Source organism: Ceratotherium simum, chromosome 13, assembly GCF_057802395.1.
Source record: "Ceratotherium simum simum isolate JZ-2026a chromosome 13, ASM5780239v1, whole genome shotgun sequence".
Classification (NCBI taxonomy): domain Eukaryota; kingdom Metazoa; phylum Chordata; class Mammalia; order Perissodactyla; family Rhinocerotidae; genus Ceratotherium; species Ceratotherium simum.
In genome coordinates this window covers 19,320,779-19,341,196 of record NC_141912.1, presented here as the reverse complement: position 1 = coordinate 19,341,196, position 20,418 = coordinate 19,320,779, and the positions used below count along the sequence as shown (strand labels likewise).

The 20,418-nt window shown below is 36.3% G+C and overlaps 1 protein-coding gene across 6 annotated transcripts in view; it reads right to left on the bottom strand.

Annotated features, from left to right (window-relative positions):
• Positions 1-20,418, bottom strand: part of CDKAL1 (CDKAL1 threonylcarbamoyladenosine tRNA methylthiotransferase) — a 657,675-nt gene that overhangs the window by 515,471 nt on the left and 121,786 nt on the right. The window contains exon 1 of one of the 6 annotated variants that reach the window (XM_087438081.1): positions 5,521-5,609. The exons of the other annotated variants lie outside the window; for them this stretch is intronic. Within the exon in view, the coding sequence (XP_087294207.1) occupies positions 5,521-5,552 (32 nt within the window). The 5' untranslated portion in view covers positions 5,553-5,609. Of the gene's footprint in view, positions 1-5,520; positions 5,610-20,418 lie in introns of those variants that run through there. 6 annotated transcript variants of the gene reach the window in all.

Here is a 20,418-nt window from a genome sequence, read left to right as displayed (position 1 = left end):
AGCTAGAAAGAAAAGAAATTGGACCTGAAAGAAAGAAGAGAATTATACTCAGAATTACACCTGTGGAAGAGCAAGTTATAAGTGGAACCACAGTAGCTGCTGTCACCAGTGCCTTATCTCAAAAAAAAATTTAGTTGTGTGAATTTACTATCTTCTCAGTCCTTCAAAGAGATAAAGCCAAATACGTAGTTTGATCCCAGCAGAGTCTTGAGATGACCAAATGAACAGAAAGATATACCTCTGTGTCCTCCCAAAATTCCACAGAGAAGACAAATATATATATGTAACCAAGAGTAAATCCATCGCATTGATGGATAACTGGGAAGGGGACCATGAAAAACCCAAATTGTGCAGCAATTTGTGTAAAATTTAAAACAAAAACAAAAAAACAGACTTTTCCAAAAAAAAACTCATAAATCAAAAGTGAAAGAAGCTGAGAAAAGCTGACCTCTATAATTAAAGATGGACAAACAATTTTTTGAGTCCCTCTTCCCTCACAGCTACAGCTTCCAGAGTTACCGACAAGCTAAGGCCACAAGTGCAGCTCTCAGTACAAAAGTAGAAGGTCTTATATGTGGGCCTGTGAGCATTTCCACTGCAAACAGGCAAGCAGAACAGTGCCACCAAATGACTTAAAGCCACCACAGGACCCCCAAATCATCACACTTAAAAGACCAGCAATTTCCCTATTCCCAAAAGGAAGCCAATTCTCAGCCAACTGTGATCTTGTCATCCTTTTTATCACCCCCTAAGCAAACAACTAGAGTCAAAGCTCCCAAAATAGAACCACATTTACCCTAGTAACGTACTGAAAAAGAAAAACCAAATGACCATCTCAATAGAAGCAGAAAAAGCATTTGACAAAATTCAACATCCATTCATGAAAAGACTCTTAGCAAACTAAAATTAGAGGAGAATATCCTCAAATTGATAAAGAGTATATATAATAAACCTACAGCTAACATCATGTTTTCTTCCTAAGACGAGAAACAAGGCAAGGATACCCACTCTTACCACTTTATTCAATACCGTACTAGAGGCCCTAGCCAGTGGAATAAGGAAAGAAAAGGCATACAATCAGGAGAACAAAGAATTAAAGGGGTTTCATCACAAATGAAATGATTTGAATATGTGTAAAATCCTAAAGCAATTTATTTATTTATTTTTTTGTGAGGAAGATCAGCCCTGAGCTAACATCCATGCTAATCCTCCTCTTTTTGCTGAGGAAGACCGGCTCTGAGCTAACATCCATTGCCAATCCTCCTCCTTTTTTTTTTCTCCCCAAAGCCCCAGTAGATAGTTGTACGTCATAGTTGCACATCCTTCTAGTTGCTGTATGTGGGATGCGGCCTCAGCACGGTCGGAGAAGCGGTGCATCGGAGAAGCGGTGCGTCGGTGCGCGCCCGGGATCCGAACCTGGGCCGCCAGTAGCGGAGCGCATGCACTTAACCGCTAAGCCACGGGGCCGGCCCTAAAGCAATTTAATAAAAAGCTACTAGAACTAATGAGTAGCTTAGCAAGACCACAGAATTCAAGAGAATGGGACAAATATTGAAGATAAGCAAAGACAATCCATCATATGACTAAGAGAGGAGTTCCTGAAGAAGAAAAAGAAACCCTAAAGAAACGAAACAGAAAAAATACTAAAAATTATAATTCCAAAAAACTTACACAAAAATTTCTTAAAAGATTTGGCTATATATTGAAAGATCATACTATGTATGAATACTGTCCCAGAACAACCGACATCACGACGCATTCCACCAAAATCACTGGTCTCTAAAGAAAAAGAAAAAACTCCTTTGAGCATCCAGACAAAAAGAGCACATGACTTATAAGGAGGAAAAATTAAGTTGCCACCAGACTTAGAAAGCAGTGCTCTCTGCCAGAACGAAAATGTGACCCAAGGATTTTACATCCAGCAAAATTGACTTTCAAGTGTAAAGAGCACTAACTGTTACTTACATGCCTCACCTAAGAGGCTCTTGTTCCCAGCAGCCGTTCCTAAGGAACCTACTAAGAATGCATTTCAAACAACCAAAAATAACTAGAAGGATATACATAAGGTCTAGTGGCAAGCAGTAAATACATATTTATGGAATGAATACCAAATAAAGGTTAATGGCTATAGCATGTAATGGCTATATGATTTGACTCTGTAAATAGAGAACTCCCATTAAAAATATTTGGGAAGAGAATAAGGATAGCATTTGCAAAAAAATTCTTTTTAATTTTTCCCGAATCATGATTGGTGGTGTATGTACATGTATTATTATTATTATTCTGAAACTGCTGTATGTGTCAAGTGGGATAAGGCTAATGAGGACTATGGGATAATTCTATCATCCCCTATGTTCTTGAGAACTAGGATTCTTGGTGAAGAAGGAAAGAGATATATATGTAATATATAAAAGATGAAGTTAAAAACCCTGTAGTTCTAAATATAAATTGGAAATATCAATATGAACTCATGAGGTACTATATCATGAAATTTATGTGTGAGAATGTGAGAGCGTGTGTGTGTGCATCCATTGAAAAGAGTGAAAAGGCATAGAAACAAGAACGAACACAGAAGCAAAGCACCCAGATGTGGTCATGAAACACCATTTCCCATTAAAAGAAACTAGGCTTCTTAGAGAAATGGCTGATTCCAGATCTGGGACAGGAAATGTACAAGATGAGCCTGGAACATCTTGTCATACCAGCTGAGAGCAAGAAAGCTATCAAAGAGTACCAGGGTCATGTCAAGGACTCAGAAGCCAACCTGAAGGGGATCACAGCAGCCAAAGAAAGGACAATTTGAACTTGGATAAGAACAGCAATCGACTGAAGCCCAAATATGTTTAAATTCATGAGTTTCTAATCATATTAAAAAAAAAGTTATCAGTCACCTTCTGAGAATGACAAGAAACTAATTCATTATCCTGGAAACTGGGTAAATAAAATCTAGAATTTATTCTGCCTCTCTCTATGAACTCCACCAATGAGTAAATAGCAGAAACATCTCCTTATAAAATTATTAGAGCTAATTTACGACAACAAGATGATAAAAGAGAATATCACCATTTTCCAAACTCCAAAGAAATAATGAATCTGGGTATTAAGCATGAATGGCTGGTAGCATCATGAAAGGATATAATACAATAAAATACAAAACAATCTAAAGTGCTGCCAAGACTCTATAGCCAGCTGCCAATGTGCCTGAAAAACAGAGGACAGAGGAACATGTTGAACTGCACTTTGAATATGCAATCTGCAAAATCTAGACTATGGAAAGCCCACAGGTCAAAAGACCCAGGTTCTTCAACAGGTAAATTATCAGGAAAAGAAAGAGATGGAACCAAAAGAGATGCAGATTAAGAGAGATTTAAAATACATACCAGGTTTTTTCAAATGGGTAAGATTTAAATTTATTGTGTAAGAATAAAATTTGAGTGATAAAGCCATGGAGAACATAAAGAAGTAATTATTATAAAGTCAGGATAGTAGTCACTTGTGGAAGTAAGGAGAGAGCTGCAACTGTGATGGGGAACATAAAGGGATTTCCAGAGTGGCCGACAATGTTTTATTTTTTGAACTGGGTGGTAGTTACAGCGGTGTTCCACTTAAAATAATTCCCTAATCTATACATTGTTCTGTGATTTTTAACTTTTTTATTGTTTTTTACAATGAAGGAGTTAAAAATAAAATACCTAATAAAAAATACTCTAGGGCCGGCCCTGTGGCTTGGCGGTTGAGTGCTCGTGCTCCGCTGCTGGCGGCCGGGGTTCGGATCCCCGGTGCGCACAGGCGCACCGCTTCTCCAGCCATGCTGAGGCCGCGTCCCACATGCAGCAACTAGAGGGGTGTGCAGCTATGGCAGACAACTATCTACTGGGGCTTTGGGGGAAAAATAAATAAATAAAATCTTTAAAAAAAAAAAAAAAAAATACTCTAGAACTAAATAACCAGAGATTTCCCAGTAAACAAAAAGGGGAAGAGAAATAAAATTGTGGTAGCTGTCTCTAAAGTCTTTTGAACCTTCCTATATATCTCAAAATTCACATGAAAGTGGTTTTAACCCATGGTGTATAAACAGGATGTCACAGTTAGCTGGAAGAACCCTGATATATGCTTGTAGAAACAAAACTCTATTCTGTCCCCTGACCATTCTTGTCAGAGGTAACTAGAATGACACTGAAAAGACCAATTCAGAATTATTATTAGAGATTTCAAAGAGAAGACCACAAAACAACTTGTTTATTTTCTGTACTTTGTGGCAATTAATTAACATCCATACCATTGAAAGGACTGACAAGAAAATTAAAAAAGCATGAATAGTGCAAGAACGCTTGTCTGTCTGTTCTCCTTCTGTACTACATATATGGCACCTCACCAGTTCTCTCTGAGAACACAACTGTAAGCTTTAAAAGGCGGGGGGTTCAAGAAAGAAAATCATACACTGACTGTTCAGAGACCTAAATTTGGGTCCTGGTTGTGCCATGAATTGACAGTTAAGACAAATCTCCTTCCTCTCTGAGCCTTAATTTTCTTTCATATACATGAAAATGGTTAAACAAGATGAACCCTGAGGCTTATTCTAGCACTAAAAATCTCTAATCAGGATAGGATATATTTGCCCCCAAAGGTAACGTTTGCCAACAAAATCCACAAAATTAAGAAGAAATACCACAGTAGCAAATGACATCATTAGAATTTTTTTCTTTTTCAAATAGTAAGTTTTTTTTTACTCAGAAAAACGTAAATTTTCTGTGACAACTTCCCCTGAAAAGCTGCAATCCATGTCCAACTTTTTAAAGCCAACTGACACAAGAAGATTTGAAAATTAGCAAATAAAAATATAAGAAGAAATTTCATTTTTAATATTTTAAATTCTAGTTTATTCTTTCATATATCCATTTATAAAACTGTGATAAGAGGGAAGGCCTGTGGTTTTAAAAAGTCAAAATAATAAACTAATAGAAAACAGGCAATAAATTCAGCTTCCTTTCTTTCACCTCCAGTTTGTAGGGTTCAAATTTCAACCCCACACATTAAAATACCGAATAATACCCAAGTTACTACATTAGGCCTCTAACATAAAAAAAAATAGTGAGAAATGAACGTCTCTGAAAGATGAAAGAAAAGAGTCTAAGGGGTGGTCTTACGCAACTGTCCATGTCTTCTAGAGAGTAACAAAAATTATCATCATGACAATAGAATTTTGCTCTTTATACTGCTTTAGGCTTTTCCAGAGCAATTTTCACACGCATCATATGCTGCCTCACACGATACTCACGAAGCACCTGTGAGTGAAAGGATGGATTCTTACTTTACAAATGAGAAAAATGACGTTCAGAGAAGTGAGATGGAAAATGGAATTCAAGAATAACAGATGAATTAACAATAGTCTCTACTACTTAAAGCAAAATGGGGTACTTGGAGCAGTACTTAAAGAAAACAGAATATATGGTGATCTGTACCTGCTGAAGGAGAAGAATGAGACTTCACTTTAAAATCTGAACAAAAAGAATGTCTCACCTCGGTTCATCTTCACTAGAGGAGCAGGCCATCAGAGCTTCACAGGCTGGAACATTTCATTGTATAAGGAACGAGTATTCAACTACTCTCAAGTCCTGGAAGCAACTGGATGCTGCAGAACACGTGAACGAGCATACCGAACTAAATGAAACCATCCTCTCTCTCAACTATATCAGGTGAAAAATTAGAGAATTAGTTCAAGGAGAAGGCCAAAAACATAAGGTTTCTAAACTTCAAATCCCCATCCTCAAAACGGGGGAGGGGATCCTGATTTATGCCATACAAGGCCCGGTGAAACTCAACTCTCCCTGTTTAAGTAAAATATATTTGGGCATAGGTTGCTAACCACCATAACAACAATAACAACAAAACAATAGCTAAGGGAAGAATATATTTCTTATATTATTTAGAAAATAAATATTTTATATTGCTCTAATAGAGCCTCTCCCTATTAAGGTTCTCAACAGACAACCTTGCTTCTTATTTCACTTAAAAATCAGAAGAGAATTGCTGTTTCCTTCCTCTACCATACCTATCAAACTACCTGCTCTGTGTCAACATACTTGTCTTTCCAGCTGTTAAAACAGATCAACCGTCCTTACTCCCATGTAGGTCCAATGCTTCTGCTTGTGTGCTAGATCACAGCCTCTCTTGCATACTCTGCTCCTATAATTACCCTCTTTCCTTCTACTAAGCAATGTTTACCTCTATGATGGATCATATCCAACAACATACAAACATGCAGTAACATCCCATCTCAAACATACAAAACAAAAACTCTTCTTTGATTCTACACCTTCGCACGCTCAGCTCTAGCTCCATTTCTGCTTCCCTTTATAGCAAACATCCTTTAAAATGCAATCTGTACTCCTTCTCACTTCCTTGCCTCTCATTCTGTCTTAAATCCACACAAATCAGTCTTATATCTCCATCTCTCCACTGAAACTATTAGTCAAGAACAACCACCAGCTCCCTCTTAACAAATCCAACAGATCAATTCTCAGTGTTCATCTGACTCAATCTCTCAGCAGCACTTACACAGCTGATCACTCCCTCTTCTTGAAACACATCCTTGACTTGGCTTCTGAGACAAAACACTCTCTTGGTTTCTTCTACCTAGATGAGGCTCCTCTGCTAGCTCGCAGTTCGTGGTGGTCTCCTTCTCTGTCCACCCTACTTCCCTAGGTGATCTTCTTCAGTCTCACAGCTTTATACACTAGGACGGTGATTCTCAAATTTATATCTCAAACCCCGACCTCATATATACAACATATCAACTCAGGTATCTAGTAAGCATCTCAATTAAGCATGATCGAAACAGAATTCTTGATTTCCCATTCCCACACCCATCCCACCCCACACAAAACAAACAGAAAAACTCCTCTATTTCTCATCTCAGATAAATGGAACCAATATATGCCCGATACTCAACCCCTACCCCTACCCACCCCACACACACACACACAAAAACTAGGAGTTACCCTTGATCACTCTCTTTTTCTTATACTCCACATTCAATCTACCTACAAAGGCTACTGACACTACATTCAAAACAGAATTTAAACCCAAACCCTTCTCCTCAACTCCACTGCTACCCCACACTCGTCTAAGCCACAGTCATCTCTTGCTTGTATGTCTGTCCACCAGCATGATAATTTTAAAAGCTCATTTCCCAGCTCTTCACAAAGCTTTGCACTGGCACAAATGTCACCTTCTTCAAAAAGCTTTCCCTGACCATCCTATATAAAATAGGCCTCCTTTGACTCTTTCTTTCCCTATTATCTTGTGCCTGTCTCATTTTCTTATCATCAAGCCTATCAAAACCTGAAATATTGTATTTTATTTATTTTCTACATTTTATTTCCCTCCTATCTCCCCCTCTACAAGGCTGAGAAACTCCCTTAATCATCATAGTATCCACAAAGCCAGAACAGTGCCCAGCATACTGCAGATGCCAAATAAATATTTGTCAAATGACTGAAATTCTATTCAAGTGTCGTATCATATGATTTACACATCAGTCTTCTCTCATTTTCTCATTCCTCTTCTCACATAAGTAAAAAAAAAAAACTAAAATTATGAATGGAATAGTAAAACAAACCCATAACACAAATAGTAAAATAAATCCACATTGAAATGGTAAATTCCATAATATCTCCAATTTTTTCAATATGAAGTTTCTTTTAATGCTTCTGTTTATTACAAAAGCAATACATGCAACCTAGAGGGGAAAAAAGTCAGTAAATACTAAGTAGGAAAAATAATATTTTTTACATGCTTAAGAATATCCTATAAATTATTTTCCCTACATTTAGGTTTTATTGTTTTTAAAGAAAAGAGGGTAATTTTACTAAAAGTCCAAATATGATCAAAATTAGTACCACAGATATATTTTAAAATGGCCTGCTAATATATAAGATAAAGTATATTTCTCACCTTTGGGTTTTACACAAACCAAACCACACGTGACTAATTTCTCACATGTGCTCATCATATCTTGTGATAAGGTATTTAAAAAGCTCTATAGATAAAAAAAAATCTAAATTTTTTATTTCAATTGTAATTATTACATTTCTTGACCTTAAATTTTGTTTTGTTTTCAGCAGGGAGAAAAAAAGGAAAATTAAAACATAAGGCAATATAAATTATAAATTCTTAATTAAGAATTATCATTGTACATTGTACAAATCCTAGTTTGTCTAGTATTTATTTGTAAACTATTTATCACACTCTTTTTCTGGGTTACCTGAAAAGTCTTTTGGTTAGCCTTGCAAACATTCTCCATGAATATAACTGAGTGTTATATTCCCAGTAATGAGAAAAAAAAAATAGAGTATCAATCTCTTAATACAACATCTACGCCTGTGGAAAGTAAGGATTAGGAGTCAAAAATAATTCACTTCATGTATTCTTAAGAAATAGTATAATTTTTTTTTAAATTTAAGATACTGGTATTACTTAAAGAGAAGAAAACGTAAAAATACTAGTGGAGGACAGAAAATGGAACTTCACTTCATCATTAGAAGAAGAAAAAACACGTTTGTCTAATTTCTTTTCTAAATTAATTGATTAATTGAATCAAAACTCAGAAAAAAAGAGCTTTAAAGCATGCAACTAAAGGTAAAATAATATAGTAGAATGCTTAATCCCAAATCAGAGGGGAAAAGTCTCTCACCTGTGTTTCCTGAACAATGAAAGCCATCCTAGTTTTTGTTCTACTAAACACCCTTCTCACTACAGGGCATGAGATAAGTAGTGGTTGTTCTGCACAGAAGAGGTAAGAGCAGCACAATTACAAGTCCTCTGATTCTTAGAACCTTACAAACATAAAAGAGTGTTTCATACTGAAAATATATGGCTCTGTGAAAGTTATTATATAACTCTTTCTTGAAGAATAACGATCATTTTGAACATTAGCTATTATAGCTATACACAATGGGGCTTAAGTCTGATTGGGTACTGAATCCTAAAGTTTTACCGTAAAACTTTTCTTAAAATAGTCCTAATACCATGATGGCTAGGTTCTGTCCTCTTATAAATGTGGAAGAAGGATGTGCTGCTCCATGACTAACTCCTGCCTGATTCCCACTCATTCTTCAGGTAACAACTTATTCCTCCACAAAGTCTTTTCTGACTACTGCAACTTTAGAACTCAGGTTTCCCTCCTATATTGTCCTGTAGCGTTCTATACATTTCCCCATCGTAGACTGCATCATATTCTATTATCACTATGTCTTGGTTTATGTGCATCTCCTACCAGACTCTAAGCAACATCGTGCACTCACTATTGCTTGCCAACTCAGGTCCCTCCTCCCAATCCACCCCTTTTTTCTTGCTAGCAGAGACCTGATTTTGTTTGTTGTTCATCCTATGAGGCACTGTGCTCAGGAAAGAGCCTCCCCCACCCCAAAGCCCCAGAGTAGGTAAAAAATAGTCTAAATCAGTGATGACGTCCTCATTCTCTGTGCCAGTGAATAGCTTTTAGGTTTCAATTTGGGACCCAATTCTAGCCAATGGTGTGCAGTGGAGCTTTTGGGAATGTTTCTCCTCTCTACTAAAAAGAGAATTATGGGAGTAATATCTCTCTTCACTGGCTGTCATCATGAACTACATTATATATCTGATAACTACTGCTACTGCAGCAACATTGCCAGAAACAAACTAAGAATGGCAGCATCAAAAGGTGGAAGGCCTCTGTGTCACAGAAGACATCGTTAAGCCATGGAATTAATCAACCTAGAACCGCCAATCTCCAAACTTCTCATTATGTGAGATGATAAAACCCTTATGGTTCAAGCTACTTTTGGTTGAGTCGTCTTCTACTTATAGCCAAAGGTATCCAAACTGAAATAGCTCCGTTCGTCAAAATTTATTAATGTAAGTGGTAAAACCAAACACATTCCCGCCTCTGTTTGACTCCAGTGTCTGTAGTATCATTATACATTGTACTATACTACCAGGCATAGTACCAGGCTTTCTTCTTAACTAGCTGAGCCAGGCTTTCAACCCATTCTTCTAACTCTAAATCCAAACCTTTTTACTGAATTACAGTTGATCTAGGGAATCTATACTTATCCATTTTACTTACAAATTTATTAATCTGACACCATTCCAGATGTCAGATTCTTTAGAAGCTCATCTTTGGCTAATAAGGTACTAGAAGTATTGGGAAAATGCAATGCACTTATACCTACAAAACACTTGCCTGTCTAATGAATTAACATGCATATTTCAAAACAGAAATACTCTTTTCTACAAGCACTACATGCACTGAGGATAGAATACTTATCTATTTCTATCTCACAACGTTGATTCAGTTTTTACCTGCCCCTCCTTGCTCAAACGTAAATCATTAATTTAAGTTTATCTTAATTCCACTAAAAAGCTGTATCTCTAAAGGAAAGAGATATGTCATTAAATTCCCAGGAAAGGAGTGATTATAACCAAAGAAGAGAAAAAGACATTTTTAGAAAACTACGGGGGAACTCTTTTACAGATAAAGAAATAAGTGTTCACAGAAGTTGAATGTTCTACTAGAAATCATATACATAGTTAGGGCCAGAAGCAGAACTAGAAATTTGGATTCCAATTCCTAATTCATTGCTTTCTCCACAATATCATAATGCTTCCAAACTGCTTATTAAAATATTTACTGAGGGGCCGGCCCAGTGGCGCAAGCGGTTAAGTGCGCGTGCTCCGCTGTGGCGGCCCAGGGTTCGCCAGTTCGGATCCCAGGCGCGCACTGATGCACTGCTTGTCAGGCCACGCTGTGGCGGCATCCCATATAAAGCAGAGGAAGACGGGCATGGATGTTAGCCCAGGGCCAGTCTTCCTCGGCAAAAAAGAGGAGGATTGGCAGATGTTAGCTCAGGGCTGATCTTCCTCACCAAAAATACTGAGAATTCGTGGCCAAACAAAAATAATCCATTTACTGTATGTTCAAGTAAATCAAAAACATTTTAGTAAGTTGACAAATGCACATTACCTTACATGTTGACTTTTTATCTTTTTAAGTAAGCTTCACTATGTCCTAGTTATCTTTTCCACTTTTCTAATCAACAAGATTTCATTTTATTTAAATAATTGAAATATACCAATTGTTATCAAAGTGCAAACACACTTAAGGAGGAGTCATAGTTGTAACTCAATTTTTACATATCTACTTTCTACTTTATAAAAACAATATAGCATGTCATACTTATTAAACTTAAGAAGACAGAACAAAAATTGTCATTTAAATGCTATAATTTCCCTAATGAAGCAATTATCATGATAATGTTGACTTCACCTAGCATCCTCTTGGTTATGAACCTAATTACTTTGGGAAGTCTTAACTTGGAGCTCAGGAAATCAATGGTCTTTAGAAATTTATTTATAAAGGTTAATTTATATGGGATTTTAGTGAGTGCTGCAGTTGATTCCAACATCTATTTCACTTGAGATGATTAGTCCAAGCCAATTGCTATAATTCCATCTCCTTTGCCAATGTTCAGGAGAAAGTAGTCCGAAGCCAATTTTGACCAATGATACATGAGAAAGTCTTGCTCAGGTCTTCAAGGAAAGAAAAACCAGTCTCTTTCCCACTAAACAAGGAAAATATGGGCTCAACTGTTGCTCCTGTCCTCATAATCACAGAAAGAACCAGCTTTAAGGATGAAGCAAGAACGCAAAAGAGAGGAAAAAGAAAGCATGAATCTGGGTCTCTTGTGACAACACTGAGGTCAATGAACCCACTCTGAAGCCTTCTTGACCTCTTGTTGTGAGAATAATCCACTTCCTTATTGTTTAAGTGAGTTTCAGTTGAGATTGCTATTACTTGCAGCAAAAGGACAAAGGAGTAAAAGCAAGTCTAGGAACAACAGCACTAGAAAGGGAAGAAAATATAAACCTAGATTATTACAAGAAGAATCACTCCAAAGTAATTTCTCCCTCATTAGCTGGTTCAAATACCAGCCAAGGTTCAGGGGTTTTCTAGAGAGCAAAGGAACTCCAAGACTCTGCCCAAATAATATCTGATTTGGTAAACTATCTGGAAGCTAAAGCATTTCTATTCATTTTTTCAGTTATTAAGCACCCAGCACACTTCCAGGCTCTGGGGATATAGCTGTAAACAAAGCAGGACGCCTGCCCGTAGAGCTATCATTGCAATAGGGACAGAAAGATAATTAACAAGTAAATAAATCTCTTCCTCATGGATTTAGTTCTACTATATAAAAATCGTGAAGCACCCAAGCAAGTTCTATCATAACCAGTATCTGAATATTATGAACAATTAAGGTAGAAATAAACAAGACTTCATGAACTCTTTCACTCAAGTAAAAAGAAGTCAGAGAGGCAAGACCTGAGAAGAAGAAGAGAAAACTGAAAGATCAAGAGAAAGAAATCAGACCAGAATTGTAGAAAAGCAAAAGGGAAAGATGCAGAAAGAACAAGACTATAAAATCACCAGGACACACAAAGAATAAAGAAATGGGAATTTAAATAGCATCTGTTTCAACTCTTTCATATTAGAAACGGGGACACTAGGACAGATGGGATGTTAAACCAATTCACAAGGTCTAGAACCCAAGATCTTCTAACATCCCTTTTGTAAAAAAACCTACCTCAGACCAGAAGAAAATCCCAGCCCACATCAGTCACTCAAAACCACAACTGACTTTCCAAAACCTACCACATTGTAACCCACCGTCCTGGATTGAGCTAAATCCAATTCACCTCATGTGACAGCCAGATGGGCAAAAAACACCATTTTATTACCTCACATAGAGAAGGAGAGAAATTCCTGCACCCTTTTCTATATCTTATATGTAATAAATTAGGGCTTGTAAAGAGAGAGGAAATTTTTAAAAAGAAAGAAAATTTCTAAAGTGATAAACACAAAATTAAAACTTAGCATAAAAAATTATCCAGAATTTCAATCTTTCCATGCTCTGAAAGTCTCTAAGTACTCTTAGACAACTAAATTGAATGACTTTGCTTCCTTATTTTCTCAGAAGAAATTTAAGGAATTGTTAAGTAGCCATTGAACTATTTAACAACTTCAAGTAACAAGGAAAACTAAATAAATTACCAGGATAAGGCATAAGCACTTGACTAAATGGCTCACTCTTCCCAGTATGTAGTTTAAATTATTTTAGACAGAACAATAGGCAATTGCAATTTTTAAGTGCTTTCCCTACTCTTTTACCACATATTAAAATGGTTTCAGAGTCCAAATCATAGGTCAATAGGTAATATCACAATGCAGAAGCCTGAGACTGGGCCTGAATATCAGGAAAATATAGAGGATTTTCAACCCAAAGCTGTTTTAAAATGTACATTTTTAAAGATATTTGGCAGGAACCTTTAAGTTTTTTAAAAAATATAAACACTTATTCAATTTTCAAATACTGATTGAGTGTCTACTTTCTATGAGGCACCATACCAGCCACAAGTAATGCAATTTAAATATAGAAATCATTCTTAAATACATGGGGAATATTCAGTTATTCTTGATCCCAGAGGATGGTAAAAATGGCCATGCCTTATCAATAGAGAGACCATATGTCTTTGTCTAAGCCTCTTATCCCAGCATAATTATTAGTGGCTCTCTGTCACTCTCAGAAGTGTCCCAGGTTAGTCACTGAATTACATGGTTACTCCACCACAGTGGGTAAGCAGACAGGTGCTATATGGTAGCTAGTTACCATAATGCCAAATACTACTAGATTTCTTTTTTATGTTGTAGATAAGAATAAGCTAACCCTAGATAAAATGTAAAGACTCAGATGTTATATCAACATGATAAAAGCATTCTGTGATTGCTGAATAATAACTTTAAAAGGGATTTGTTTTCTTAATTCAAACACCCAGTAGTCAAATATTCCATCATTCTGTGCTACCAGATTAATGGTTTGCAACTAACCCAGGCAGATCTCAACAGCCACGTGACCAACGAAAGAACCAAAACACTGGGGCCACTTGCCAGACTGCCACAAGAACAAAGGCCTAGCAGGTGGCCATCTACTGCTCCAAATTAAATCATGCTGCACAGAACATTATCTCCATCATTGTATAATGTTGTTTTTGTGTAATGTTACTCCTCATATCCAATTTTCAAAATTAAGACAAAATTGTTTTTAATGACAGGCAAACCACAATAGGAAATAACAATGATCCAAATAACATTGTTCAAGACTCAGTGAAAAGGGCCCCTCCTAAGTTGCAGAAGTAATCACCAAACTCTACCCACCCCTCACCCCAATATTTGTTCAGTGAAGCAGTGCTGTATCTGGAACAAATCCCAAGGCCTAGTTAAACACCAGGTGGTATACTAGGGTAATTTTTTTTTAAGTAACAGATGGCTCAAACTTTTCATCTTTATGACATGTAGCACAGGACTTATGCAAGTGAAACTGCCTTCCAAGTACTTTATACAAGTCACACAATTACTCATGTGACTCATCAGTTCACATCATAAAGAGAGCAGCAGGTGAGACAGATGCTGTACTCCTGGATTATTTATTACTTTGTATAACAGATATATAGATGATATACATAAACACAGTTATATACATATATATTTAAATATAGTTATATATTTGATGGTATTCCATTTCCTCTGTTGTAAAATTAGAGGGCTAAATTAACTTTGGTTTGAGTAAATAAAGGTAAAATATTAAAAATCTGAAATAAAGTCAGGAGTAAGGAGAAAGGTGTGTCCAGTTTCATTAAAATTTTAATTGTAGGATATTTTTAATGGAAATTTAAGAGTGGAAAGTAGGCAGAAGCTGGTTGTGTCATGCCCATAAACTACCTGAAATTCACCAAAAAGGGAGAAAAAAAAACACCTAATGTAAAGTAAAAGAAGTTAAATTGAGTAATCTTTTTCTTCCTTCCTTCCTATTTTCCCCTACCACACAACCTTCCAGCCAATGTCCAGCCCCAAACAGCTGTGCCTCCCGACAACGGCAAGGCTAGTAAGGGGGATGGGTATCCCTTGATACAGCAGCGTAATTAAGGCAAAGGAATCTTCACAGGAAGCACCATGAGGCTGGAAGTGGAGAGGGCCCATCTGTCCCAGCCCACTGTGCCTGCCCTTCATCACCTCCTACTGTCCTATAAAATCAGAAGCAAATGAGTGGTCCAGGACACGACCCTCCCCATCACCTCATCTTTCTTGTGGCTGATAATCATGGGCATGGGGACCCATGGGTAAGACTTGCAGTCCTGGAAGAGCTAGTGACAGGATTAAATGTTGGCGATGTCAATAACTGCCTCACCTGCAGACCCAATTCATAAAGCAACTCTTCTGTAAACACAGACTATCTCACCCACCACGAGGGGCAAATCGGCACAGGTAGCAAATAGAAAAGTAATCCTAAACAGACTCAAGAAGCAGTGTGCTGCTGAAACATGTGCACCAAGGAAAAGAAAAGCTATAGGTTTTACTGGAAATTAGATCTGCTCAAAACTAGTACCAGAATCCTCTAAGATCCATGAAATATATATAGATTCCTAACACATTTTTGGGTTTGCCTGAAAATCGAATTACCATATATATTATTACTCCTCGGTAAAAACGAGTCCTGAATCTCAGCAAGTATCTGCAAAAGGACTTTTTTAACCCAGCCTGTTTACATGTGGGGGTCTTCCTGGTGAAATACTTTGCTGTATGGCACACATTTGTCTTGTCTTCATATGGCATTTCAATAATTATTACTAACTGCTGAGTTTCAAAAACTGTACTGTTTCAAATACAGTAACTGCATAATAGCTGTGACTGATGATCTTCTTTATAAAATAAATATTTTGTGAATAAGCTTAAGTAATAATCTTATGCCAGAAACAAAATTTCATTTACTGATACCTACTTATGTTAAAATGGAAAGAAGCACCATAAAAATGCGCTCAGTGATATTAAAATAAAATGCCATAAATATTATCTTTTGTAAAATTAAAAAAAAAAAGTCAATTATTTTTAAATATCTACTTTTGCTAAAGCATGTTACACAAGACCTAAGTTAATTAGTTCACGTCTGAGGTCAGCTACCTAGCATGCCTCTCAATTATGAATACTATGATCAGTGTTTCTACCATTTCAGGAACTTGACCGTTTTGTACAACACTTCCAGAAAAAATTAACACTTGGAATAAAGCTGACTTTTAAATTTACAACTATTAATTATCATCCTACTTCTATTCTCCCCTTAACCCTAGTACAATGAAAAATTATTGCAGGCTATGCACATTTTAATTGAAAGTGAATTGTGATTCTCATTTTAGTCAGGCTTTCTGACCCATTTATTCCAAACCTCATATTCTTTGTTGCAAATTAACCGGATGGTCACCCTGTAATGGATATTGGCACACCATAAATTCAACAATTTATACAGGCCTCAGGGCACTGGACTCTATACCATGTACAAGTCCATTTTGAAAGAGTAAATCAGAAAGAGATTCACAGAAGTGAGATTTAATTTGAGGAACAACGAGCAAATTAACTCTATTATTTCCTGACTTCTGGTCCTTATTTTCTAGTCTTACAATGTTGTCACTTCATATAAAATTTAGCTTGGCCGCATGTGACTTTACCTCTGATATATATTCGGAGCCATTCATTAAGTAGAAAATAAACTCATCTCCTACCATTCTCCCTCTAGCTCCTTCTACACCAACAACACTGGCCTCTCCTTGCTGTTCTTGAATAACCAAGCACACTCCTATCCCAGTGCTTTTTCATTGCTATTCACTCTGCCTGGAATGTTCCTTCCTTAAATATCCCCATTGCTCATTACCTTATTTCATTACCTTATTATCAGGTCTCTGCTCAAAAGTTACCTTATCAGAGAAATCGTTCTCGATTATGCTACCCAAAATAGCATCCCCCATCTCTCCCAAGACCTTGCTTTCATTTTCTTCATAGCATTTGTCACCCATCTTATATGTCACTTCTCTTCTCCAACTACAATGTAAACTACATTAAAGATGAAAATTTGCTTTAGTCACTGCTATATCCCTGAGACTTAAAAGAGCACTTAGTACAGCTCGATCAATAATGGAGTCAAGGAATGTTGTGTATTTGTTTCTGCCCCTGCCCATGTAAGCTAAGGATTTTGTTTTATTCAGTGCTAAAATCTCAGTGCCTAGAATAGTGCTTAATTCTTGAGACACTCAATAATTATGTTGAATGAATCCCACAATACAGACTTGCCATTTTCAAATGTTCTCAAAATTGAAAAAAACAATAAAGGTATGTTTATTAATGTTTAATTTGATCATTAAATGAAAGTTCAGTATTTCTCTAAAAACTAAAACTTTTAGCAGTTTTCAAGGTTTAAATTAACACCATAATAGCCCATATGTACACAATTGTGCATTAAAAATATTCCTGAAAATAGTACGTGTAAAAATAATTAAATAACATCGTGTTTCCATACTTACCGCCATTATAGTCTTCCTTCCAAAAAAAGCTATAGCTCAAAACACAACAAAATTTTTATTTTACTAATTTTTACTAATATTATAGTTTTTACTAACTATATTACTTCATGTTTTCCCATTAACTATTATTATAATCTACCCTAGAAACAGCTGTAGTCAATTACATAATAAAATCGTAGCCCAACTATAGTCCTAGACATTATAAAATTTTCAATTCATTCAAATGGAACAATAACTCTATAAAATATTTGTAAAATCATCAAAAAGCCATACAAATTTTGAAAATCACTCACATGTCTAATTCCCTTTGTTTTTGACAAAAGTAATTTAGAACACATAAAAGGGCTGTTTTTCCTTTTTTGGACAGAACCATCTACACTAAAAGTCAGCATATTTTTTTCTATAAAGTGCCAGATAATAAATATTTTAGATTTTGCAGGCCAGACAGCTTCTGTCACAACTACTCAACTCTGCCCTTATAGTGTGAAAGCAGCCACAAACTAATGGATGCAACTGTGTTCCAATAAAACTTTATTTACAAAAACATTTGTTTTGCAGGTCATAGTTTCCCAACCCCTGGTCTACGTCACTCTTTCTATAGTAACTTTATTTAGCAAAGCTCAGAACAACTCAACTTATGAGTCAGCTACATGCCAAAAGTCAACTTACAATTGAGGTTTTTGTGTGTTTTTTTCCATATATTGTAGTAGTTAGATTCTTAGACAAATGAAACAACTTTCCCTCAGTTCTCCTCTCTCCTCCTAATTAGAAACAAAGAGAAAGTATATTTATTCCATAGACTCTGGGTCCTCAGAGTTGAAATACCAAATAGTACAGGGATACGAAAGAGAAGAAGGAAGAAGACCATTTCTTCCCTCCTTTCTAGGAAAATTTTAATCTCTGGGATCTTCCTACTTCCTCTTGTCTACTCTGTAAAGCATCTCATTGCTGTCAATCTCTCTTAAATCACCCACCATGGCATTATACCATAATCCGCCCTAACTCTCAATATGCCCAGAACTTTAAAAATGTCTATATTTCTTTTCTAATCAAACTCTCATCCTTCAATAAAGCTGATTCCTACTAAAAACAAGGAGAAAAACTAGCTGATTAAATTAATCATACTAACACGTGAAATAAAGGACTAGTAATCACTCAGGAAACTCCTACTCTAGGAACCTGGTATATTTACTTTATTAAGGGTGGTTAAGGGGAACACAACAACTCAAAGTCAGTATAATTCTCATAACAGTGAAGAGAAAAAAAAAATTGCAGGCATTAAATGGAATAAAGGGGAAAGAGCATGAAGAGAACATAGCACAAAGCAAACCAATCCTAACTGGATCAAGGCTCCACAAATCTCTCCTAAAAATTGCCCCTTCTCTTCAGGTTTGTCCACTGCTAAACCCACACATCTTCTAGTCCAAGGGTCATTAATTCGAACGTCTGGAGGTAGGTAATAGAAGTGAATAAACACTAGGGAATGATAAGGACTGGAGCAAACCAAAGAGTGGAAAAGCGGCAGCTGCTACTCAGTTCTAGCCAATTGCAGGAATGTAGACCCAGCACTGCCAGAGCATCAGTTTTTCCAAGAAAGCCAGAAATACAGATTTTTAAATGTGAAATTATCAAAATTTTAAAACCTCGTACAAGCCAATGAACACCCATTGATCAGTGAGATTGGGCCCACAAGTCACCAGTTTTTTATTTCTGCTCTCACAGAACCCTGCCCTTTCTAAACTGCAGCTCTCCAGGGTTAACAGCACGGTGTATGCAGGGGAAGCTGCTGGCAGTGGGCAGCCTTCTTCATGGTTAGCAACAAATCTGGTCATTTTAAGGTGGGGAACCGCCTAATGGAACCTGAAGGTGATAAAATCTCACTAAAAGTTTGCATTACATGAAGACCTAGAAAAGTATAATGCAGGTATTCCCAACATAGAAGTAATTAAAATTGCTTTCCTCTTTACAAAAGTCAGATATGCTCATAAGACTAAAAGTTAAAATGTTTTAGAAATAGGTAACATAAAAAGTAGAAAAAAAAAAACCAAAAACCCCAGGCCTCAGATATAACTGCTGTATACCATTTGGTGTTGAGTGATTTATTTCAGTCGACATCTAAATCAATTTTAAAACTCATCTATACAAGTTCCATCTGGTCCTGAAGTTGTACAAAAGGCGGCTCAATGGGCAGTTTTCTTTCTCAATACTCTGTATATGTTTCTCTCTTTGCAGCTGATATTTAGTCTCTCTCAGTAGAATCTTTTTGTAGCAGAAGGTGAATTTCATACTATAAAACAAATCTGAGCTTGCCATGAAAGTTAGGCTACTTAACTCAGGTCAGACCTGTCACAGGTCAGGCCTGCCAGCTGCTGTGCAACTTCTGTTCTAGTTTCTGCCCAGGCCTGTAATTATTTACAGTTTTGCACCTGTCAAAATCTTGAAACAATGACTTTCCTTGTTTCTCAGGGTTTATAGACAGTTAAATGTACTCAGTTTCAAAACTGAACACAAGGCACACATGTTAAAGGGGTCACTATCCAGTTTTTTAAACTTGTTTTTTAACAGAAGTAAAATAGAAATGAGGTGGAAAACAAATTAGGTTTTGACAGTTAATAAACAAAACATTAAAGTAGCTATTCTTAATCTTCATGAATATAGGAATGACCCATGAGTTGTTAAAAAAAATACAAACACAATCCAAAAGCCAGCCCTCCAAAATCAGAATTTAGAAATGAGAAGGATGGGTACATCTTTAACATGCGGTCTGGAAAACATGTTTTTAAAAATATTGAGTAAAAATAATACAATAGTATAACAAATCATAACCATCATGTTAAAAGATTGATTATCACTATTACTACTGTTGAATATACAATTTGGGGGGCTATTTGTTAAATAATTCTGTAGACAAGTAAAATTAAAGTACTAAGTAAATCAAAAGAAGGAAAGATAAAACTGAAAGTGATTCTTGGGCTA